Source organism: Arvicola amphibius, chromosome 7 (genome assembly GCF_903992535.2).
Source record: "Arvicola amphibius chromosome 7, mArvAmp1.2, whole genome shotgun sequence".
Lineage (NCBI taxonomy): Eukaryota > Metazoa > Chordata > Mammalia > Rodentia > Cricetidae > Arvicola > Arvicola amphibius.
Genome location: NC_052053.1, coordinates 46494419 through 46519781, shown reverse-complemented (window position 1 = coordinate 46519781; position 25363 = coordinate 46494419). Strand labels below are relative to the sequence as shown.

At 43.5% G+C, this 25363-nt stretch overlaps 1 protein-coding gene across 5 annotated transcripts in view; it reads right to left on the bottom strand.

Moving 5' to 3' along the window:
- The window catches only part of Tsc1 (TSC complex subunit 1), a 55167-nt gene that overhangs the window by 24799 nt on the left and 5005 nt on the right, over positions 1-25363 (bottom strand). For 4 of the 5 annotated variants that reach the window (XM_038336270.1, XM_038336269.1, XM_038336273.1 and 1 more), the window contains exons 2-8: positions 21133-21195; positions 5684-5869; positions 4479-4582; positions 3340-3492; positions 2122-2266; positions 782-936; positions 345-418 (exon numbers count right to left, since the gene is read on the bottom strand). In XM_038336270.1, the coding sequence (XP_038192198.1) occupies positions 345-418; positions 782-936; positions 2122-2266; positions 3340-3492; positions 4479-4582; positions 5684-5789 (737 nt within the window). In that variant the 5' untranslated portion in view covers positions 5790-5869; positions 21133-21195. Of the gene's footprint in view, positions 1-344; positions 419-781; positions 937-2121; positions 2267-3339; positions 3493-4478; positions 4583-5683; positions 5870-20815; positions 20862-21132; positions 21196-25363 lie in introns of all 5 variants that reach the window. The other variant, XM_038336272.1, reaches the window with a different exon arrangement.

Genomic DNA, 25363 nt, shown 5'->3' with positions numbered 1-25363 from the left:
ATGGGGTGTCAGGCACCTGGCGATGCCCATGGAAAAAGGGACCCAAGTTGCCTCATTACTCCAAATATGCCTGGCCTTTCTGTAATCTCCTAGTTTTCAGCTACCCAATTAACCTTCCAACCTCCTTAAATACCAAAAAGTAAGCCTTCCTGAGCTTCTGGGGACAGGCACTTGGGTGCCACTGCCTCTGCTCAAGCAGTCATAGCTTTGTGAGGAGTATGCTTTATGTGCCAAGTTCCAGCCCATCGGCAAGTGGAACATCTGTATTCCCACAGGTATCCGTAGATCACAGTTTCAATCTCTTAAGAAACTCAAAAATCCTGTCACTAATTTGGTTTCTGTACCTTCGAGGGTCCAGTTCATGGTCCTTGGATCCAGTCACTAATTCCGGATGAATTCGCACATGCTCCATCATTGGCTAGAAGAGTTTGGGTTGACAAATTATAGGTGTGAAGTTGTGTGGCAAATCTACATAATGGAACATTATTTGACAACAAAAAGGGATGAAGTACTGATACATGTTACAACACAGATGAACCTCGAAATACAGTGAGAAGTCACTCACAAAAGACCACATACTGCACGATCCCATGTATATGAAATGCACAGAACAACTCTTGACTAGAGAATTAGAAAGACAATTAGTGGCTACCTGGTTTGAAGTAGAGGTATCAAGGATTTCTTCTCAAAATTTTCCTGTCTGCTATATAATACGAACGCTATAAAAGTACCTGTCAGAAAAAAGCTCTAAGGCTCACAACAGCTGCTGTTTTTAACTCACCTTGACAACTTCTTCAAAAGTCTCCACGTTTTCCTTCATACTATAGTGAGAGCGCAGGAAGGAGACGAAGTTACAAGGGTACATTCCATAGAGGCGATGAAAGAGGGCATAAACACTGGCATGGAGATGGACAAGGTAGACTTCTGTCACATGGCCTAAGGAAGGAGACCAGTTGTACAGACATGAACTTGAGGATGCCAGCATGTTTTCTCTCTGAAGCTCACCTACTGAGTTTCAGAAAGGTAAAACAGATGCAAATCTGGATATACTATACGCCCTTGTTAAAAATCCACCAGTGAATCCTTTGGATAAACTCCAATCATCTGCCTTCCTCCTCCTCTCCAGACATCCCACAAGACTCTAAACACTCTTCCAACACTAAGGTTCCTCTTGGTGTTACTCTTCCAGTCTCACAGTCACTCTCCCTACAATCTGTAGTGACATATCTTGCCTGATTCAGCATGTGTGTCTTGAAAAGGGAGCAATTCCCCTCCCCTAGTACCACACACAGAATTTGGTACATCCTGAACATGTGAGAGTTTGCAGGAGCATGTAAGAAACCTTCAAAGCCAAGATATGATTAATCTTAGCTGCGCAGAATTGTAACAATGTAGATATTAGCTTACAGTGCTTGGACAATTCCATTAATGTGGCCTTATCAAGAAACTCCAGTTCTCTAGGAGCAACAGTCCCTTTCTCCCAAGAAGATACAGCCAAGGTAGCAAACCAGGCTTGTGCTCAATAGTCCTTGTGTAGAAAGCTGCAGCAGTCTCCCTCATACACCATACATATTTCATCTTCTAACATGAATATTTCATGCTAGGACTACCAGAAGCAGTTCACAGGCTGACAGCTTCTGAATCCCTCTGATGAAGCTGCTCTATCTGTCTATATGATCTGAGATGGGAAAATCTCATGCACTTCACACTCATACCCTAAAGAGGACATTGAAGTCTGTCTCCTCCTCCATGACAACCAATAGGTTCTCACAACTGAAGCTGTGAAGCTATGGTTGTACACAACAGCATAAAGGACACAGCATTTTGTAAGCTCAGTTGTACAGCATCCAGAGGTAGAAGCTGTGACCCAGTTTTACTAATAAGATTCAGGAAGTTGTACATCCTGTCCCTTAGTTTCTCTGACAATCTTTTCTGATCAACAGCATCAGGGCAGTGTCTTGCCAGTCCCACTTCCTATGTGCCCTGCAATAGGTACACCCAAACACCTTCTCCTCTATGTAGTAAATACCATACATTCTTCCTTCCCCTACAGCACATGCTGCTAACAGTAAGGACAGCATTCCCTTGTGAAGCCTGATGATGAGGAGACTGTAGCTGTACCTGGTTTCTTCAGGCACCATGACGAGAGACGGCCAAAGATGTCAAAGAAATCAAGAAGATGCTGCTTCCCTGACTGTGGGATCATCGGGAGCATGGTGATCAACACTAAGACACCAGTTGTGAGGACCACAACATCAGTGTCCATCTGCAGAAGGGAAGGGCGACGTCAGGCTCAGCACTGGGATGAGGGTCCAAATCCTGAGGTCACAGATCTGAAGCCCCTCTTGTGCTCATTTCCTGACCCCTAAGAATTTGAGGGACAGCACTGAAATAGACTTAGCAGAAGCACTAAGCCCTGTCACCACTGTGGTGATACTGGGGGACCATTTCCCACATCCACCATCTCATCTGAGAGATGGGTTTAACTTGGCTTGAGACTCCTTCCGAGTCCTGAAGCCTCAAGAGTCCCTAACCCACCACCTGGATGAAAGTGTAAGAGACAGCTTACACTGCTACTCTCACCCATTCAACTACCTGCTTACCTGTTAGATGTTAGCTTACTATCAAGTGATTAGAGGACACTGCATATTGAGAGTTAGTTCACTTTCTCACTAGTACCGGGAACAAAACCCAGGGCCTTATGTATGCTAGGCAAGAGCTCTGCCACTAAGCCACACTCCCCAGACCAAATCTCTTATTTTTTTTAAAGCACTACTACAAGCCAAACATGGTGGCTACACCTGTAATTCTAACAGTTGGGAGGCTAAGGCGGGAGGACGGCCTTGAGTTGAAAGCCAGCCTGGTTCCATAATGAGATCTAGATTATTCAGGACTACAAGGCAAGATCCATCTCAAACAAAACAAAACAGGAGAGCTGGAGAAATGGCTCAGTGATTAAGAACACAGACTGCTCTTCTAGAGGATCCCAGTTCAGTTCCCAAAACTGGATTGGTGGCTCACAAGTCTATAACACCATTTCTAGGGGATCCCATTCTCTTCTGGCCCCCAAGGGTACCAGGCATGCATCTAGTACATATATACACATGCAAGGACTTGCACATACACATAAATATAAACAAGCAAACAAATAAATAGATCCAAGACTGGTGAGGTGGCTCAGTAGGTAAAGGCACCTATCACCACACCTGAAAACTTGAGTTCAATGCCTGAGACCCACATGGTAGAAGTGAAGAACTGACTCCTGCAAGCTGTGTTATGACACTTTTCAGAAACAATATTTACAGAGGCATTTCCTTCAAAACTTCGCAAATAACCTACCTTGAGACATTTCAATAAAGAAGGCAGAAGAGGTGCTTGAGAGAGCTTATGCTTCCAAGATGGCTGTAGTCTCACAACATGCCCCAGCAGTGAGAGGATAGATAAACGGGTGGTGGCTTTGCCTACATACTCATTAATTTTATCCAAGAGGTGCTGAAAATGTAAAAGATCAAGAGAAATTTTCTTGTAAGTATATGAAGTCAACAAAATTATTGGCAGTAATAATAAACTCCCAGATCTCAAGTCTTCTCTCTAATACAGGCCCCAAAAGATTTAATAAGCTCATGGGGTAAAGATATGGTCCAGCCAATAAAGGCTAAGGTTCCAATCAAAAGACTAATTGGCCTAATTCAAGATTTTCAAAACCACATTAGTGAACAAAGTTTTCTTCATCTGGCCTGAGAGAATAGCCAGCTGCAATTTATGAAAAAGGATCCCTTAACACAGAGTTGCAAAGAGGGACAAGACTGTATTACACACAATCCAAGGTTGCAAACCCATGGCAGGTTGTGAAAGACCCTTACTACTGTAACAGTCACGCATCCATGTTCTAATCTTAAATGTAAATCAAGCCATTGTGGTGCTGTAATCTGGCCTAGAGTACAGAAGACCACAGTAGACATTGTAAAAGCAGGCAACCTCACCTGCAAATGCAAAATTTAGATATTTTCCCTTATCGATATGTTCAAAAACCCTACTCAAAACACAAGTTTGAAGATCTTTATTTTGGGGGCTGGAGAGATGGTTCAGTGAGAGAGCACTGGCTGCTCTTCCAGAGGTTTAAACTCCCAGTAACCACATGGTGGCTCAACCATCTATAATGAGATCTGGTGCCCTCTTGTGGCATGCAGGCATAAACGCAGAAGAACACTACATAATAAATAAAGCTTTTAAAAAAGTTTTTATTTCAATTGCCATTAATCTACTACAATCCTGGAATTACAAGATTTCTTTAAAGAATAAGATCTGTAAAAGTCTCTAAAATTGATGTTACTTTGTGAACTTTTCAGAGCCTACAAATTATTTTAAATGTACTCAGCCTTTGGAGATAAGCTGTGGACAAACTGCTGTGGATGTTCAGCCACCCTCACTCAACTGAGAACTCACAAAGTGGCCTGCAATTCCATCCCAGAAGTTACCTTATCATGTGGCTCTTGCAAGGTGGTCAGGATGTGCAATACCGGCTGAGAATTTGTTTCCAGATAGTAATCCACCAAGGTGTTCACAAGCATAGGCCCACGTTCTAAACAAAAGGATAATTCATCAGACTTACTTCCTTTTCCCTCAATAATTGTCATAAAAGCCAGAAAATGTCCTTTTACACTATCCAAAGTCATTAAACACTGTTTTTAACTTTCTAAATTCATGAGACTAACAGGATAATTCCAAGCTCATTGGCCTAAATACCCACAAAAGCACACAAAATACTATCATAGTTACATGACTTCATGGGTACAGTGCTTGTGGCACAAGCATGAAGATATGAGTTCAAATCTCCAGAGCACATAAAAAGCCAAGCAGAACACACATAAAAAAGCTGGGCATGGTCATGAATACCTGCAGCCCTAGGAGGCAGAGACAGGAAGATAAATAACAAGCTTGCTGGCCACCAGCCTAGTTCCAGATTCAGTGAGAGTCCTTGTTTCAAGGGAATAAGGCAAAGAGTGATAGGAGGAGACTGGAACATCCAAATGTCTTCCTCTAGCCTCTGTAATGCATGCACATGCACGTGCAAACATACAAAGTAAAATAAACACATAAATAAATAAATGGCTGGAGAAATGGCTCAGCAGTTAAGAGCTTTCTGCTCTTACAAGAACCATGGATTCAGTTCCTAGCACCCACATGGTGGCTCACAATTCCAGGGAATTTTACACCATCTTCTGACCTTCGGAGTACTTGTACACATGCAGTACACATAAACTCAAGCAGGCATGTTTGAATGCACACACATTTTTTTTAAAGACAAAATGGCAGAACCTGAAGATGAGCTCATGAGCTGCTGCATGGTTTTCATAGCAGTGTGTGTGTACCTGAACATTGCCATAACTAAATGTTCAAAACTCATGCAGTATGAACCCACCAATGGATATTCTCTCTGGCCTAGCACTTTGAAAGACTGTGTGGAGGAACCACCTGAAGTTCCAGCATTTTGAATACTAGGGCAGGAGGGTCACAAGTTCCAGGCTAGTTTGGAATACGGAGTGAAACAAGGTCTCGGGAAAAAAAAAAGTGCAACTTTCTAACCACATCCTCTGAAGATGAAAACAATCATTTATTTGCCTCCAGGCCCCAACACACTCAGCTCCAGAGCAAGTTCTTGTGAGGACAATTCTCCACTTACCAGAATTGAGGGACTCCTTAAAGATGGTTGTCACGTCATCCCGCACGCCCAGTGTGGGAGAGTCCAGCATGGAGAGTAGTTCCCCAATGTTGGCTAGCTGGGCCATTCTCTCACTCAACTATGCTGTGCAGGCTCCAGGACGTGTGGTAAAGGCTTGGACAGCTCTTCATTAGGGCCACTACCAGACTGCAAAGTGGGAATAAGGACAGCATAACAAATGACTCTTACCTGATACCACATAAACCAAAAACACATAGGAGAACAAGCCAGAGAAGCTATTCAACACTGCCCATGCAGGACAGAACTGCGCTGATGAAAGACAGAAATGTTCTTCCATGTACAAACTTAGGAAGCCAATGGAGCTCTGTGGAACGGTCACCACAGCAATTCAGTAGTTCTCTCTGCGTCTATGTCCACCTGGGTGTTGGCTAACACTGCTCCAATCCTGCTCTACAAAGTAGATGAACTTCTTCCACAAATAAAGCTGCACATGCTACTCTCTTCATGATACTGTCAATGGCTGAAGTTAGAAAGCTGGTTAGGCCACCAGTCCAACAGCTGGAGTGAACCAGGGATTGTCTTGGATTTTAGCGTACACTCATTGGATACATCTACTGCATACCCAAAAGCTACTGGCGGCAGGCAAATGGTTGTACAGTGGGACCACTAGGATACACCTGCCAAACTGGAAATGGAACAACTGCCTTATCTTTACATTTACATCGCTACATATATGTGTGGCTATCTTTAAAACTGCTTTAAAAAGGCAGAGACTCACTACTATGTATAAGAAGCACTGTGTACTTTCAACAAACATCATTGTATATGCTCCTGATAGATACTACTACCACATGATGGGCATATGCATCTACTTTATGAATTAGAGAGGGAAACAGAACAAGCCTTTGCTGTTGGTCACAGAGAAGGCAAGAAGCAAAACCAGGAGAGAAGAACAAATCTGAACCCAGATCTGCCTAACCCTGGAGCCCCAAATCTATAAATATGACATTGGACTAAATATGTAACTTTAGTCACCATAGTGACTATGAAGCAAACATGTTTTAGTTTTACTTTACAAATGAGAATAAGGATGCCCTAAAAGGCTAAACAAATATAACCCTATTTTTTGTCTTGAGGAAGCTACAGTAGCAGTTCTTAGGCTTGATTTGGGAACCACCTGGAATGTTTAGGCCCAGGCATCCACACTCTAGTAACACTCCAGGCAATTCATCTGGTTTTTTTCCCTCCCCTTTTGAGATGAGGCCTTCTTATAATGCTTGGGCCAGTCTTGGAAGCACTGAACTCGAGCAAGCCCCCACCTCAGACTCCACATTGTTAGGATTATAGGTACCCATCACCTCATCCAGTTCCAAGTGGTTTTTTGCCTGTCTTTAAAAGATAGTCTCACTATGCAGCCCTGGCTAGCCTGGAACTTGTTGTGGTTTCTCTGTGTAACTGCTCTGGCTGTCTTGGAACTCACTGTATAGACCAGACTGGCCTCGACCTCACAGAGATCTGCCTGCATCTGCCTCCCAAGTGCTGGGATTAAAAGCATGCACCAGCACTAGCCAGACATTTTCAGGTTTCTTAAATAGGTGATACAAAAGCCTGTTTGAGAAATAGTTAAGAAAATCCAACTGAAACCAGAATGGTATCTCATGCCTATAATCCAAGCACCTGGAAATGAGACAAGAGAATGGCTATAAAATTAATTTACAGTGTGAAACCTTGTATCAAAAAAGTAAGGGACTAGAGAGATGACTCAGTGGTTAAGAGAATTGTTACTCTTGCAGTGGACCCAGGTTCAGCTCCCAGCACCCACATGATAGCTCACAATCTGCTAAAACTCCAGCTCCTGGGAATTCAAAGCCCTCTTCAGGCATCTGCACAAAATTTGTGTATACACACACACACACACACACACACTCAGGCACATACATACACATAAAATAAATTATTCTTTTTTAAAGCTTAAAACTAAAAATAGAAATAAACTTTATCTTCTTAAAAACTGAATTAAATGCTGGGTGGTGTTGGCGCACGCCTTTAATCCCAGCACTTGCAAGGTGGAGACAGGCGGGTATCTGTGAATTCAAGGCCAGCCTGGTCTACAGAACAAGTACCAGGGCAGGATCCAAAGTTACACAGAGAAACCCTTTCTCGAAAACCAAAACAAAAACAAAACTGAATTAAATTAAGCTCATAAATGAAGATAATATCAACACAGCCGTTTTTGCTCAGTGACAGGACGAGGTGTGGTGCAAAGCTCTGTGCACTCCTCACTGGTCAGCTGGATCCCATCACAACAGAAATAGCTCTGGGCCAACACCTATAGTTCAGCTTCCTAAGAGTACATCTGCCTGGTTAATCCCTGCACTTATTTACAGTATGTCACAAAAAATTTTTCCAGCTAGTGATAAAGAAAGTAATTCACAAATTTCAAATATTCTGTTCCAAGTTTGGTTTTATTCTATCTACTGTACGATGAGCGAGATTCTGTCTTCTGTATATTCCAAAGACAGTAATGCCAGGTTAGCTCTCCAAAAGAAGGCAGCAGAGAATGCAGTGACACACCTAGGTGTGTCTGCCCTGCCACCCAGGCATTGTCAGAACAACAGGCTCAGGTTACTTGCCTGTTTTCAAATTGTAAATGAAATTTTGGTGAACAGTGGTTTCTGGAGCCTTCTCTTTCCAAAAGGCTTATAGAAAGCCAAGACCAAGTTTTATTCTATAACACATCAGGATATTTTTGACAACTTTTTCTCTGTGGGTCTCAAATATACTTTTTAAAAAAAAATCTTTTAGTCCCTAGAAGAACATAAATCTCGGGCTTTATGTGAGATCCTCATTAGCAACCCTGGTTCAAGCACTTTAGACACTCTCATGAAAGCTAAATCACAAGCTTTGTAATCAGTCCCTGGTCAGGAATATTAACTTTGACCTAGGGAATCCAAGTTTAAAATGCTAAGACAGACATGGTAGGTATGAAGAGAGCTTCTGTGTGCACCATCAAAGAAACAGGCAGGAGGGGCTCAGTGTTTGTGCAAAGGGAGAGAGAAGAGTCTCCGCTTGACCGCCTGTTAGATGCACCTCGGTGTGTGGAAATTCAGCACCGCAGGCACAGCAACGCAGCCTAGTACAGCTATGGAAACAGCATACTACAGAAAAGAACGTTCTGGAGAATTCAAAAGGCAGATCCCAAAGAACCATTTCTGCATCCCACAGGGCTAAGTAACATTATCTTGTAGGCTGAATGCCACAGTACCACACAGAGTGTGCTGCTCATGTAAAAAAGTCATAACCTTCAACACTTACTCCTGATCTCAAACCTGTTGCTCTGTCTGTCTTTTGGATCTCTAAAAGAGACAAACCCTGGATGATATCCCTGGCTCCCCACACCTCCAATCCCACAGTGCCCATCTGCAAACTCCTTCATTTTGCTATGTATCCCTGTGGCGGCCGCACTTACATTTCGCCATTACAAGATGGCGCCGAGGGCTAAAGTAAACAAGTATGTGGCGCGAACTTTTCGCGCCACATCTGCCTAGCAACAGGTTTCCACCAATCCTTTTCTGCCACGTCACCTAATCAGTAGACACGCCCCGTCCTCCTCTATATAAGCCGCCACCCAGCCCGGCTCGGAGCCCCCTGCTTCCAGCTCTCCCTCAACCAAGCAGCGCTTCATTAAAGTGTGATCAGAGAAGAATCCTGTGTCGGTGGTGATCTTTCCCTGCTGGTCAGGGCTCGCTCGCCGCAGCTGGTGCCGAAACCCGGGAACTTCGGCGGACACACACAGGGGGCCGAAGAGGATTCAGAACTCTACACACGAAGCGGTCGGCGCCGGTAAGTATCCTCAGGTATGCTTCTTGGAGGAATTAGTCCTTTGTGGTTTGCACTAGCAGTGGTTGTTTTTGCTGTAGTGGTTTATGCCTTTTGCATTTTTATCCGTTGTCATAGACCAGGAGAGGAGTGTCTCTGCTGCAACATCTAAAGCGAAAGTAAATCCGTGGCAGATAAGGCGATTTTTCTGCCCTTTTGTAAGCCTCTTGTAGAAAAGTGAGCAAAGATGGGCAACGATCAGTCTGTCTCTGGTGCATGCGATTTTGTAGATCCCATACAGCGGTTACTACAGGAGAGAGGATTGAAAATCTCGAAATCCACCATAAAGGTGATTGTCGGGGATATTGATCGCATGGCGCCGTGGTTTGCGGTGTCTGGGGATCTAAATCTGCATTGCTGGAGAAAGCTAGGCAAAGATTTGGAGGCAGCAAAGGAACAGGGGCAATTAAAGAAGGGAACTTATCCTTTTTGGAGATTAGTACACTCCTGTTTGAAAGACGGAAAAAATGTAGAGGAGTTAAGAGAAGGAAGGAAAATGTTGGCAAGACACCAGGACAGCCTTTCAGAAGCAGGTTCAAAGACAGAGGAGGATACTGAAGAAAAGTGCACGGTAATAAGGAACAAAAAAGGAGAAAAGAAAGATATAAAAGAAAAAGAGGATCCTAAGATAAATAAACCTTCAGCACCTCCCCTGTATCCGGTGCTGGATGAATTCGCAGCCTTGCGGCTGGCTGAAGAGGAGCTGGTAGAGGCAGAGGAGGAGAGCTTAGAGGAGGAAGATGCACATTATGAGGAGGAGAGATATGGGCCAGCTCTAAAAGTGCCCACTAGAGAGTTTCCCCCTCCTTACGTGCAGCCCAGGAGTAGCTGCCATTTCATCGACAGGGGCACTCTTGCGCAGTTAGCTGTGCATTATCCACCTTCAGTGGTGGTATTTCCTGTTTTTGAGGATCAAAATCAACAAAGATATCATGAGCCAGTCCCTTATAAAGAGTTAAAAGATTTAGTGGAAGCAGCAAAGACTTATGGAGCTAATGCGCAGTATACCCGCACATTACTGACTCGGTTGACCACCAGAGCTATGACACCAACAGATTGGTGGGAAATTGCTAGAGCATGCCTTTCTACAGGTCAATATCTAGATTATAGATCTATAGTGGTAGAAGCTGCTCACACTCAGGCTCGAGTAAATGCGCAAACGCCAAATCGAGCTCCCTGGAATGCAGACATGTTATTAGGGCAAGGGCAATGGACGGCTAATCAAACAGCCTATCCAGTGGAGGTTTATCAACAAATTAATGAAATTTACACAAGAGCATGGAAAATGATACCAAAAAGAGGTGAAGTGACGGGCAACCTTACTAAAATTATTCAAGGCCCTACTGAACCTTTTTCGGAGTTTGTGGCTCGCATGATGGAAGCCGCAGGGAAGGTGTTTGGTGAAGCCGAAGAAGCCATGCCTTTGGTTCAGCAGTTAGTGTTTGAACAGGCTACTAAAGAATGTAAGAGAGCCATCATGCCGTGGAAAAATAAAGGACTGGATGCTTGGCTTAAGGCCTGCCGAGAGATAGGCGGCCCTCTAACTAATGCTGGTCTAGCGGCTGCTATGCTAGCAGTCTCCAGGGGGCAGGGAAGATCAGGTACCTGCTTTAATTGCGGGAAGCCGGGGCATATACAAAAAAATTGCCCCCAAGGCACACATAAAAAGAGCCAAGGTCAGAGACAGCCGGGCACATGCCCACGGTTCAAAAAGGGAAAACACTGGGCAAATGAGTGTCGATCCGTAAAGGATATCAATGGACAGCCCATACCTAATGCAACATCAGCCATGTCAAAAAACGGGCAGAAGGGCCCACTACCCCAGGGCCCGAGAATTTATGGGGCAATTCAGGAGCCAAACATGAGACCACCCCAGTCATCAGAAGGGCCACCACAGGCTCCGCAGGGTTGGACCTCCGTGCCACCACCGGATTGGTACTGACTCAGAGTATGGGTGTTCAAGCTATAGACACAGATATGTCAGGACCTCTAGAGGAAGGAACAGTGGGACTAGTCTTAGGAAGATCTTCCAGTACTCTTAGAGGATTATTAGTGCTACCTGGAGTGATCGACCCTGACTACAAAGGCATTATTAAGGTAATGTGTCATTCTCCGTTTGGCATCATTTCGATTGCACCCGGAGATCGTATTGCACAATTGTTAATTCTTCGATCAGACCATGAAAAATTTCCCGCTTGTGAGAAAGAGAGGGGCGAGCGAGGGTTCGGCTCCTCTGGGGTTGAGCTAGCATGCTTGTCTATAGGACTTGATGATCGCCCCATGTGTACCCTAGAAATAGAAGGAAAGCTCTTTACGGGCCTATTGGATACCGGAGCGGACAGAAGTGTGATGCGTAAACAGGATTGGCCGAAGAGGTGGCCGTTACAGGCGGCTGCACAAACCTTACAGGGTCTAGGATATCAAAATACTCCAGATATGAGTGCTAAGCAATTGCATTGGAGGATGGAACACAGTCAAGGCATTTTTCAGCCTTTTGTCATAGACCTCCCTTTAAATTTATGGGGAAGGGATGTACAACAACAATTAAAATTGATAATTACCAATGATTATTCTCAAGTGAGTAAAGATGTCATGAAGGCACAAGGCTTTGTACCAGGAAAAGGGCTGGGGGCTCGCCTTCAAGGACGAAGTGACCCCGTGTTGCCCACTCCCAAATCTGATCGGAAGGGCTTGGGTTTTTCCTAGGGGCCACTGATGATGCGTTACGCATCCCCTGGGGCACAGATACACCCGTTTGGGTGCCTCAGTGGCCCCTGTCTATGGAAAAGCTCCAGGCCGCACACATATTAGTTAAAGAACAACTTCAGCTTGGTCATATTGAACCTTCTGTGTCTCCTTGGAATTCCCCTATTTTCATCATAAAAAAGAAATCAGGAAAATGGAGGCTGCTGCATGACCTTAGAGCAGTTAATGCACAAATGCAACTCATGGGATCTGTCCAAAGAGGGTTGCCTCTTTTAAGTGCTTTACCAAGAGATTGGCCTGTTTTTGCCATAGATGTTAAGGATTGCTTCTTTTCTATACCCTTGCATGTTTTAGATAAACATCGTTTTGCATTTACTGTTCCCTCTATAAATCACGAACAGCCTGATGAACGCTATCAATGGAAGGTCTTACCACAGGGTATGGCCAACAGTCCCACCATGTGCCAGCTATACGTGGATCAGGCGTTACAACCAGTGAGACGTAGTTTTCCCAAAGTTAGGCTGATCCATTACATGGATGATATCCTATTGGCAGCAAAACAAGAGCATATGCTAGAACGGGCATTAGTTGCCCTGGAGGCATCCTTAAAACAAAAGGGGCTGATTATTGCCGCCGATAAGATTCAAAAGACAAGTATTGTAGAGTTTTTAGGAGCCCATGTTACCCCAAAACAGATTTTTCCACAAAAAATTTGCATTCGTACATCACATTTACGCACTTTAAATGATTTTCAAAAGTTGCTCGGAGATATAAATTGGCTGAGAGGATATCTCCCCATTACCCGTGAAGCTTTGCAGCCGTTGTTCTCAATATTAGAAGGAAATCCTGATGTAACGTCACCTAGAGAGCTTACACCAAAAGGAAAAGAAGCATTAAAGATAGTGGAAAAGGCCATAGAACAAGCGCAGGTTCTTCGGTTTGATCCAGAACAACCATTATTGCTTTGCATTCTGCGCACTGTTGGTCATCCTACTGGAGTATTGTGGCAGACAGGCCCGATTTGGTGGATACATGGTCATACACTTGGTTCGCGCACGTTAAGCTATTATCCTGATTTAGTGGCACAACAGGCATTATTGGGAGTGAAGTTCAGCTTGACCACCTTTGGCAAAATGCCAGAGAAGTTAATATTGCCCTATACCAAAGATCAAATTGAGGTTTTGACAGGGACTACTGATGATTGGGCCGTATTGATTTCCTCATATTCAGGCGTTATTGATAATCATTATCCGTCTGATAAATTGCTGTCCTTTATGGCACAGAATGTTGTATATTTTCCAAAGATTACCAGTGCTTCTCCTTTGAATAATGGCTTGACTATTTTTACTGATGGGTCCAAAACTGGAATTGGAGCCTATATGGTATATGGCTCCCCGCCTGTTACTCTGAAATTTCGCTCTGGAGCACCCCAAGTCGTGGAGTGTCAAGTAGTGTTGGAGGTCTTTAAGGCCTTTCCCCATCAGCCTTTTAATTTGTATTCTGATTCATGCTATGTAGTTAATGCTGTAAAACATCTGGAAGTGGCTGCATATGTTAAACCTAGTAGCATGGTTGCATCTTTGTTATTACAAATTCAGAATTGTATAGTTCAACGTGCTAAACCATTTTTTATCGGTCATATTAGAGCTCATTCCGGTCTTCCTGGACCTATGACTGAAGCTAATGATATGGTTGATAGGGCTACCAGGGAAATGGCTTTAGTTGCCCTGGATCCTATGCAATCGGCTGAACAATTTCATAGAAAGTTTCATGTGCCTGCAAATACCCTTCGCCTTAAGTTTAATATTACTCGCGACCAAGCGCGTGAGATAGTTAAACAATGTTCCTCCTGTGTGGTTTTTCATCATCCGCCTCATATTGGGGTTAATCCACGTGGGTTAAAGCCACTTACCCTTTGGCAGATGGATGTTACTCATGTTTCAGAATTTGGCAAACAAAAATATTTGCATGTTTCTGTGGACACTTGTTCAGGTGTTATACATGCCACCCCGTTATGTGGTGAAAAGGTCCTTAACGTAAAGACCCATTGCCTAGAAGCCTGGGCTGCTTGGGGCAAGCCTTATTCTTTAAAAACTGATAATGGCCCGGCATATGCCTCTAAAAGTTTTCAACAGTTCTGCTCTATTTTTGAAATTAATCATACTACTGGTTTGCCCTATAATCCACAAGGACAAGGCATCGTGGAAAGGGCTAACCGCACCATTAAGGAATTGCTTCAAAAACAAAAAAGGGGAATAGCCGAGGGCGCATCCCCGCGAGATAGAATATCTCTCGCTCTCTTTACATTTAATTTTTTGACCTTGGATTCCAATGGCTGTTCAGCCGCGGAAAGACATATGGACCACAGTCACAGAAATACAGAATTAGTAAAATGGAAGGATGTAATTGATAACAAATGGTATGGACCGGACCCTGTGATACAGAGGTCCAGGGGAGCTGTTTGTGTCTTTCCTCAGAATCGGCCAGATCCGGGGTGGATCCCTACCAGACTGACAAGGATCGTGACAACACTGGAACAGCCTGACGAAGAGCAAGGAGATGTTGCTACTCCTGATCCTGTTGGTGAACCTGCCGGTTCCAGTTGAATCTGAAGAATCTTATTTCTGGGCTGTGGCCCGTACATGGCCCATTCCAATTCCTGTTCACAATGAGTCCACAATATTGCCACAATTTTTTGTTGATAGTTGCCAATTGAACTTAGTTTGCAAAAAGGTGGATGCTCAGGAACAAAAATTTAATCAAACTGTAGTGCCCCTAGCAGGAACTTTATGTTTTACCACAAATCAGAGCACTTCTATCTCAGACTGCATCTTGCTAGATGCCATGAATCTTACTGTAGCTAGAGATCCATTTTTAGAAGATACCCCCAATTTTTTGAGAAAGGCCATTAGCGCAGCCCTGCCTCAGGTTAGATCTGGAGCTAAATCTGGATCTGGCTCCTATTCCGGTTCCAATGATACTGTTAATGTTACCACTTATGGGATAAGTTGCAACCTTACAACGCCCAATTGGGTACAGGTTAGCAAGGTTAATAATAGTGATTCACAGGTTGGCAATAGTAATCATACTAGTAATAATATTTTTTCTTGGTCTGTCCCTAGATGCTCTGGTAATGATTTGAGCTATCCCCCTGAATTTGTGGATTGCAGAGGACGATATGATAAGTTTTACAATAATTCTGGATGGGTTCTTAGGAATCTTAACCATTTTAAGGTTAAAAGAAAACTTATGATAAAGGTTGGATCACCCTTTACACCATGGATACTTATGAATTCCAGAGGAGCTATAACTGAGTTGTCTCCATTTGCTACATTTGCTCGCTCTGGAATAATTATGTTAAATAATTATACAGGGATTATGAATCACACTTCTAAAGAAATTAATATAACTAGTGTAGAGAAAAAACATAATACTACTCTACGGCAAACCAGAGTTTGCCTGGATCCTCCCTTTGTCTGGCTTTTGTTTAATACTACAGGGAGTTCAAATAATACTGCAGTTGATTGCAAGAAGGATAATTGCTCTCTGTCACAATGTTGGAATTTCTACCATTCAGGTGCGATTGTCATGCGCATCCCTACCTTTGTGTTTTTGCCTGTAAAAGCCAATCCTAAGAACTTTCCATTAGCCACCCTGGTTCGCCGGAAAAGGGATTTTGGCATTACAGCAACTATTGTGACGGCTATTGCAGTGTCTGCTGCTGCGGCTGTTACTGCAGGAGTAGCTATGGCCAATCAAGTTCAGACAGTTACTTTTATCAATTCCGTGGTTCAAAAAACCTCGGACGCTATGTATATACAAGAAAAGATTAACCATCAATTAATGTCAGGTATTTTATTGTTAAATAAGAGAGTTGATTTGGTGGAAAGAAATATGTTAAAAATGTTTGATATAGTTACCTTTGGTTGTGTAGATCGTACTAAGCACTTGTGTGTTACCCCCTATACTGCTACCCTTAATGAATCCCGAGCGATTTCTCAATATCTAAATGGCAATTGGACAAGGGAATTGGAACAATTGCAAGCAAATTTTAGTTTGAAGATTTTGGCTTTGAATCAAACCCAGGCGACTATGGTTTCGCTGGGGGAATTTACAGATTGGCTGGTAGATACCTTTTCATATATTAAGGAATGGGCAGGGGTTGGCGTGCTAGGATTAATATTAACTTCGGGAGTGATATTGGCGTTGTTTCTGATTCTAAGGCTGATTCGGGTAAGGAAACGGGAAAAGGTGGCCATTGCTCGTGCCCTCGCAGCCTTGGAGGCCGGTAACTCCCCCCAAGCTTGGATCAGCATCTTACAGGACTCCTGACCCTAATCCCTGCTTTTGCACCCGAAGGCCATTGAGCCATTGCACTCGGAAAGAGGGATCGATGAGGTTCCCCTGAATCTGGGGATGTGTTGTCCTGGACAGGAGGTTTTGCACCTAAGAGTGCACTGAGTAGATCCACTCAGGAGATCATGACCTTATGCATATGGGTAGTCCTGCTTATTTTTCCCATCCCTGAGAAAAACGGGACATGTCTACATTTTCAGGGTAAGGTCCTCTGACCTCAGCCTTGACTGTCTTTTAAATGTCATAAAATTAAAAGGGGGGAACTGTGGCGGCCGCACTTACATTTCGCCATTACAAGATGGCGCCGAGGGCTAAAGTAAACAAGTATGTGGCGCGAACTTTTCGCGCCACATCTGCCTAGCAACAGGTTTCCACCAATCCTTTTCTGCCACGTCACCTAATCAGTAGACACGCCCCGTCCTCCTCTATATAAGCCGCCACCCAGCCCGGCTCGGAGCCCCCTGCTTCCAGCTCTCCCTCAACCAAGCAGCGCTTCATTAAAGTGTGATCAGAGAAGAATCCTGTGTCGGTGGTGATCTTTCCCTGCTGGTCAGGGCTCGCTCGCCGCATATCCCCTTTGCCACACCCCCAAGCACAGCCCCCACCCATCTCCCTCTTCTAAACAAGAAAGCAGCAGCCTCCCTCACTCTGCCTGCTACGTACAGAAACTCTGAACTATGGAAATCAGTCAGTACCTTCCCCTGGAGAACCAGAGCCAAACTTCCCAGTGTCCTACACCACCCCATGTCAGGAGCCAGTTACTTATCCTTCACCTCTGCCTCTTCACCCCAAGACAATACATCTCCTTGCATGTTGGCCAGGCCTTCACACGGGCTCTTCTACTTCTAGAGCCCTCTCTTCCACACCCTTGTTGCCACCTTTCCTTCAGTCCTCTGCTCAGAGGACCATGTTTGAGCAGCCTCCCCTGACCACATGTTAGAAGAGCACCATTTGGTTTTTGTTTTTTTTGTTTTTTGTTTTTCGAGACAAGGTTTCCCTGTAGTTTCTAGAGCCTGTCCTGGAGCTAGCTCTTGTAGACCAGGCTGGCCTTGAACTCAGAGATCCGCCTGCCTCTGCCTCCCGAGTGCTGGGATTAAAGGCGTGCGCCACCACCGCCCGGCCAGAAGAGCACCATTTGGAATAAAAGAAAATTTCTAATCACGAGGACCCTTCAGCCAAGTTGACCCTCTATGGCTACTGGTCAACTCTGAGTACATGGAATACTCTGGTACCAACAGCAGGGAAAGCAGGATCTTGAAAAGCAGACTTTCAGTCTTCATACTTGTAACAGGCTAATGTGCCAGTCTTTGAAAGGCTACAGTTGAACAGTTAACTATGGGAGTGGGTGGCATGTCTAGCATCCTTTTCCTGTGTGTGGGAGATATCACTACAGGGTTCATATCACACCTAGATACAAGGTACTGCTATTATGGACAAGAAGTGTCCATAATAAACTTAAACTAATAGTTCATGCCTACATATTAACTCAAACAAAACAGTCAATACAAAAGGCCTGTGTAAGTCAAAATTGTCAACTTAAGTACAAAATGTTCAATTATGAAAATAAAACAGTGAGTTAATGATCTATCCAAATAGTTCTGGAGATCTAATCTAGGCCCTGCGCATAGTAGGCTAATGCTACACCACTGAACTCCATCCCCAGCCCTAATCAAGAACATTTAAATCACTTGACATATTAATAATACAAATATTAAAAAATAAAAACATTAAGAGTAGTTTATTTAGATTACAAATAACAATGTATGTTCTTTGAGCCAAACACTTCTAGCAATTTAAATAACACATAAAAATGAAGTTCTAGGGCTGGAGAGATGGCTCAGAGGTTAAGAACATTGCCTGCTCTTCCAAAGGTCCTGAGTTCAATTCCCAGCAACCACATGGTGGCTCACAACCATCTGTAATGGGGTCTGGTGCCCTCTTCTGGCCTGAAGGCATACACACAGACAGAATATTGTATACATAATAAATAAATAAATAAATAAATAAATAAATAAATGAAGTTCTATCTTAATCATAACTTCACAGAAATATTTTCTAAAAATTTACATTTGCTTATCTGTGTGTATGTACGTATCTCACACACTCATATATGGAAGTCAGAGGGGCACTTTCAAGAGCTGGTTCTCCTTTTCCATAATGAGGATCCCAGGGATCAAATTCAGGCTGCCAAGAGAGTGACAAGCAACTATAATTGCAGGTATGTCCCCTAGTCCTAAAATGCCACATGATTGTTTTTGAATCTTATTATAAACAAAATAACCTGTAAGAACTGCATTTAATCCAAAGTCTTTCAAGAAGAAAATCATGTTTGGACTGCTTTCCATCTTGTGGGATGAATTAAAGAATCAACTTTACATAAAAAATTATGAAAAGAAATCCATAACCACCAGTAACAATAAAACATAAAGGGCATGAAGAGGGTTGGGCGAGCTCCCTGGTAGAAAGCCTGCCTAACATGTCAGGGCCTGGGCTCCATTCCTAGCACCAGAGACAAAATGACACAATAACAAAAAAGTATAAAACCATGAAGAAGGGAACAACGGTAAGAAAAATAAAACAGCAAAATATTTGTTATTCAAATTTTAGTATATTCTTTATAAAAATGCTTAAGTCTTGAACCTATTTTTTTTTTTAAAAAAAAAAAAAAAAAGGCCACTAGAATAAAGACTATGAGTTGCCAGAGCTCCCTAGAAGCAGAAGCTGAAAGATGGCTGAGACCTTTGAAGCCATGAGTCCCTAGACAATCACCTACTGGAAATATCCCTGAGTGTGGCCTCATGACAGGACCAGTGGGTCCCGCACACACCACGGTCACCACAAGACAATCTGGTGCTCTGTGCACATTAAGGAACTTTGCTACACAAAAATTTCACACTTTTAAAATCTGAGTGCTACAAAAATGAAATTATAGTAATGAAAAATGACTAATAAAATTTGAGATTTATTTTTAACAACAGTGAAATTCCACTTTGATGTAACTGATCTCAATACTTAACGCTCTGACTCTGAATTCATATTCAGTGAAATTCTAAGAGGGGCTAATGTAGTCCAGTGTGGTGGCAAACACCCATAACCCCAGTATCTGGAGGCTGAGCCAAGAAGATGGAGGTCAGTCTGGACTACACAGTGAGAAGGTCAGAAGGGACAGTATGAGGAACACATGAAGAAACTGAGAAGCAAGAGTCAGACTCAGAGAGAATGAACATCTAATTTCTAAGCAGGTAACACCATCTACCAGCCACACTAAGTCCCTGTTTGTAACATCTGACTACCGCATGATCCTCATAAAGGTGAGGCAGTGGTGAGCTTAGGAGTTACATTAGCAGAGTATGTATAAAGATAGTAGGACAAACACCCTTCTACCTTCCCTGACTCCTGTACAGAGCACAAACATGACAACTGGTACCTGCAATAGCTAATCTTCATTGTCAATTTGAGATTGAGAATCACCATGGAAACACACCCTGTGAAGGTGCTGCTATAAAGGTTTTAACAGAACAGAGCAAACCTACCCTGAGTGTGGGTGGCACTACACCGTGGGCTGAGGCCCCAGATTGGATAAAAATGAGAAAACGAGCTGAACACCACTCCCAGCTTCTTAAGTGTAGATGGAGTATGAGCAGCTACCTCAAGCTCCCACCACCATAACTTCCCTGTCATGATAGCCTCAAACTGTGATCAACCCTTCCCCTTCCTCCAGTTGCTTTGGTCAAGATATTTTTCACAGCAACTAACGCATCATTCTTGCTAATAAAGACTGTAGCTCAATAGTTATTTAGGTCACTAAGACTAAACTGATCTGTATAAGTGTCAGAGCCTCAATAACTATCAAGGGTATATTCTGGGACTTCAATACTCCATCAGTTCCTGAAAACCACCAAAGGAAGTAATTTATCCAAAAAAGCAGACTTAAGACCACCAACAAATACATCAAGAGCTAAAGTGCTAACTCACAAAGTCTCAGTCTACAATGCATGTCGGAATCACCTGCAGAGGACACAAATACCAAGGCCCAGGCCCTACTGCACAGCAGGTTACAGGCTGAGGTCTAGACATGGCATCCAAAGTGGATTCCTGAGGTCAAGCCAGGGTTAAAAACTTCTCCCTAGTTAAATGACTTGCTTTAGGCTTCAATTTAATTAGTGGCTAAAACAAGAATTTTCTACTCACAGAACTGATTTTCATGGACGGCCCATCTTTGAGGCCAATTCTTCTCCTATAGAATGGAAATAGACCAAGTATTGTTGTGAAAAAGAAAATAAGCCATTTGTGTAATACACTCAGTGCCTGGCAAACAACAATTAAGAGGTTACTGGTGATAAGGCTGACTACCTCAAGCCATACATGCTCTAGTGCTTGGCAGGGAGCTAAGAATATAAACACTCACACCCCTTAACAAAGAAACATCTGCACGCTGGGGCACCCACGGGCAAGGTGAGACACTCCCTCCTATCCTCTCCAGCCACTAAACTAAATGTGTACCTTACCTGTTCTGAGGACAGTTGGTACATCAGTTTCCAGTGCTGTCAGCCTGGTGTCTTTCATGGTCACTAGAAAAAAACAACACACATACATATGTATTTATAATAACCCTAAAATGAAGGAAAACCTGAGACCTGATCAGAAGAAAGTTTAGACTGGCCTAGTACGCTCCCGTCCTTGGCAGGTGGTCACCTGCTTCCCACTGCAGTGAACTCTAAGAGCACAGCCTCCTCTCCTCTGCACTAGCAGCAAGAGGGCAGGGTAGTCTAGAATAGGCTGCTAATTGAAACATTAGCTCTTTCACTTCTGACTCTGGGATGTTCACTAAGTCACTTAGCTTAGTGCTGTCTTACCTCAAGTTATCTTCCAGGTAAACTGAGAATATCCACAACCTCACACTCACATAGAGCTCCAGTGAAGACCTCAGAAGACTGGCCATAGTAGTGAGGTCAATAAGAGGCACAAAAACTTAGTGGGCCTGCATCATCACCCTCTCATAGGCCACACTCCCTCCCAGCCCCGCTATAGCCCTCAGAGAATTTAAATTCCTCAGCCAAGGCTTTCGACCCACCCGAGCACAGGCACATCCAGTCTGCCCTCTCCTCAGTTAATTCATCCTTCCTAGGCCTTCTCTGCCCTCCCACTGCCAGGCCCCATCAGCTCAGGCTCCTGGTCCACCAGAAGTCTGTATTGGTCACTTTCTAAAACCCCATTAAGCAAGTATGAGGAACTGTTGGGCACACTGGGTAGCAACTGCAGCCAACAAAGTACTTGCGCCCGGCAGCTGCCACAGGGGCTGCTGAATGTACAAACCTGATTTTGCCTTCAAGCAGCACAGGCTAAATCTAATCCTACATGACAGGAATAAAATATTTCAATAGCAGCTTCTCTACTTCCCTTTCCCTCTACCCTACTTCTGTCCATGCTATTCATTATTCATGTCAAATAAGTATATATATGAATATGCTCCAGTTTGCTTTTTAAACATGAGCCCTTCAGAAACAGTGGGTTTCAGGAACTTGCTTCAGGCTCAGAGGGTACAGGCACTTGCTGCCAAGCCTGACAACCTGAGTTCGATCCCCAGTGACCCACATGGTTTATAAAAGAAAGCCAACTTCATTCAATTGTCCTCTGACCTCCACATATGAACAGTGGTGTGTGTGCTCACACACATACACACAAAACAAATATATAAAAAATACAATTTTCAAAATTTATGGGTTCTTAACCCCATGTTTAGGGATTATCTGATTGGAAGATTGTAAACTTCACGAGGACAGGGGCCATGTGTTTGAGACACCCAGGACTATTTTGGTACTTAGTACACAAAAGGCAAATGCTCAGTCTGTTCCCTTGGATACCACTAAAGTCCCCAACTGTCAATCCTGGCTCCATACTACAGACATCTACTTACATGGAGTAGAGGACAAGCTCTGGGTCAAAGTCAAACAGCAGGACTGAATACCTCTCCAATACAGTCTCTGCCCTAGTGACAGGGTGATATAGCACCACGTGGCACACACTCAGGGAGCCATGCCAACTGTCTCAGCAGCCACAGTAAGTCTGTGGGCAGTGCTGCTGGCCACTGGCCCCATAAAAGCTCCTGGCCAAATCTTGCAAACAAGAAATGCTACCTAGCTGCTTCCACTCCACCAAGTAACAGAGCTGAGCTGGTGCAGGAGCCTCTCATCTTCAAAATCCTAAAACCACCTGTTAATCAGTGAATCACACTGACTTCCTCTTATAAAGTAATCCCACTTGGATCTTCTACCTGAAAAGAAGTACTTAAGGTGAGGATAAAATTAGGATACACTAAGGTGAGATCCTATAGCCTGCCAGGCTAGGGCCATTTTCCTAGACAGAACACTACCACAGGAATTCAAGTGGGGTTTGGCTCAACAGTAAGACTTCATTACTTTATCCTTATGCTTAACAATACAGTAATGGAAATGGCTGGCTTCAGTTTTCTGTGGCACACTGAAGTCTATCTACTAGTACTCTATTTTTAAGTGTTCACTTATTCTTCTTATATTTAAATCTTGCCCAGGGGAAGTAAATTAATTCAAGTGAGAGGTAAAGCATGAACCTCCATGAAAGTGAGGGGTACGGGTGGAAATGCTCATCAGAACATACGAGTAGCTCCCCACTTCTTCAAAAGACATGAGGAAAAAAGAAAAGTACCTCATATCTAGAGTTTTCCTTCCTTGATATCCAAAAGTCATGTTCACTGTAACTTTCTTTTTTTTCTTGTTATTCTTGTATTAATTATTTTACATTCCAAGCACAACCTCTCCTCTTTCCTCTCCTATTCCCTCCTCCCTCCTCCCTTTTGACCACCTCCTCAATCGACTCCTCCTCCATAATTTCATTTCTACAGGCAGTCTTCTGAAGTAAAAATAAAAGGTAGGCTTGACGGGGCTGAAGAGATGGCTCTGCAGTTAAGAGCACTGCCTGCTCTTCCAGAGGTCCTGAGTTCAATTCCCAAAAACCACATGGACTCACAAGCATCTGTAATGAGATCTGGTGCCCTCTTCTGGCCTGCAGGCATACATACAAACAGACACTGTATACATTAAAAAAACAAAAGAGAGAGAGACAGGCTTGAGGAAGACAGGGGTTTTGTGTGTTGCCAGGGTGTAAACAGAACAGTGGTGGCAGATTTTCACAATTTATTTTAATTAACTTTAGTCTTTAGATATCGCCAGATCATTTATATATCTGGGATTACACATGAACTCCAGAGCAACATCTGTCATTAGCAGGACCTGTATATATCTTTTCACTACCTCTGTCAGGACAGTGGCTCAGATAAGATAACTGCACGTCAAGTCACCTCAGAGAGCTTTGTACACAATGAACTATAATATACAAATGCAGCTCTCAGTACCAGTGAGGGTGAATGTCTCTTTAACTATAACCTGTCTTCCCTAGTCAAGATCTTATCTATAAAAACCTAAAGGCAATTCAGACAGACTCATGCACAAACAGATTCCTGCATCATCAAGTATAGTTGAGACAGAGCAGAAATGTTACACTGCTATACGTATTTGGTCCTAGCTCAGGAACTCATAGGTGATTTAAAAGAAACATCTCATCAACTGAATCAAAATGCTCTCAGCACTAATGCACGCAAACAAATTAGACACTTGATTTAATTCTCTTTCTGGGCACAAAAGGAAGAAAGGGTAAAAGAGCTGATGGTATAGGTGCGATTTTTAGTCTTCAAAGCTGTAGAATCTCTCAAGGTCACAGAAGTCAGGACAAGAAAGCTCCAACAAACCAGATTGTCCACTTATAATCCCTGTCCTTAGAGTCCTCAATGGACAATGGACAAGTTACTAAGCTCACTTAACTCTGAAGGTGACAAGCCCTCTAGATATAGGCCCATAGGGCCACAGCTAGGTTCCACAAGGCAATTTTTTTCTTCAGATAATGGTTCCATTTTGACAATTAGCATGAACAAAATTATGTACTATGAAAATGCACCTGGGCTGGGCATGGTCATGCACACCTGTGATCTGGCACTTGGTGCAGAGACAGTTGGACTGGAGTGAACCCCAGGCTAGCCTGGGCAGCCAAGCAAAACTATCTCAAAAAACAATAAAATAAATAAGATACCAAATGTATATTCAAGAACTCACTACATAGAGCTTCCCTAAACAGAAGCATTCCAGGGCAGCTGAGTATGGATGCTCAAGCATGTAATCCCACCACTAGAGAAGCTGAGGCAGGAGCATGAAAATTTCAAGGCCAGCCTGGACTACAAAGTCAGTGAAAGCTAAACAACAAGATGGACTGAGAACCTGTCTCCAACAACAAAAACAAACAAACAAACAGAAATAATCCAGGGTAGAAAGCACAGGGCTTGCCAGCACAGGACAGTGCTTCTCTAAGTATGCTTCCCATATCACCAGCAGTGCCCACACTAGAAATGTGTGTTCTTAAAAAGGGAGGGAGATGCCAGGTGGTGGTGTCGCACTTGGGACACTTGGGAGGCAAAAGTAGGCAGATCTCCGAGTTTAAGGCCAGCCTGGTCTACAGAGTTCCAGGACAGCCAGGGCTATACAATAAAACTCTTTCTCGCCAGGCTGTGGTGGCACACACCTTTAATCCCAGCAGGAGGATCTCTCTGAGTTAGAGGTCAGCCTGGTCTACAAGAGTTAGTTCCAGGACATGCTCCAAAGCCACAGAGAAACCCTGTCTCGAAAAACAAAAACAAACAAACAAAAAAACCCT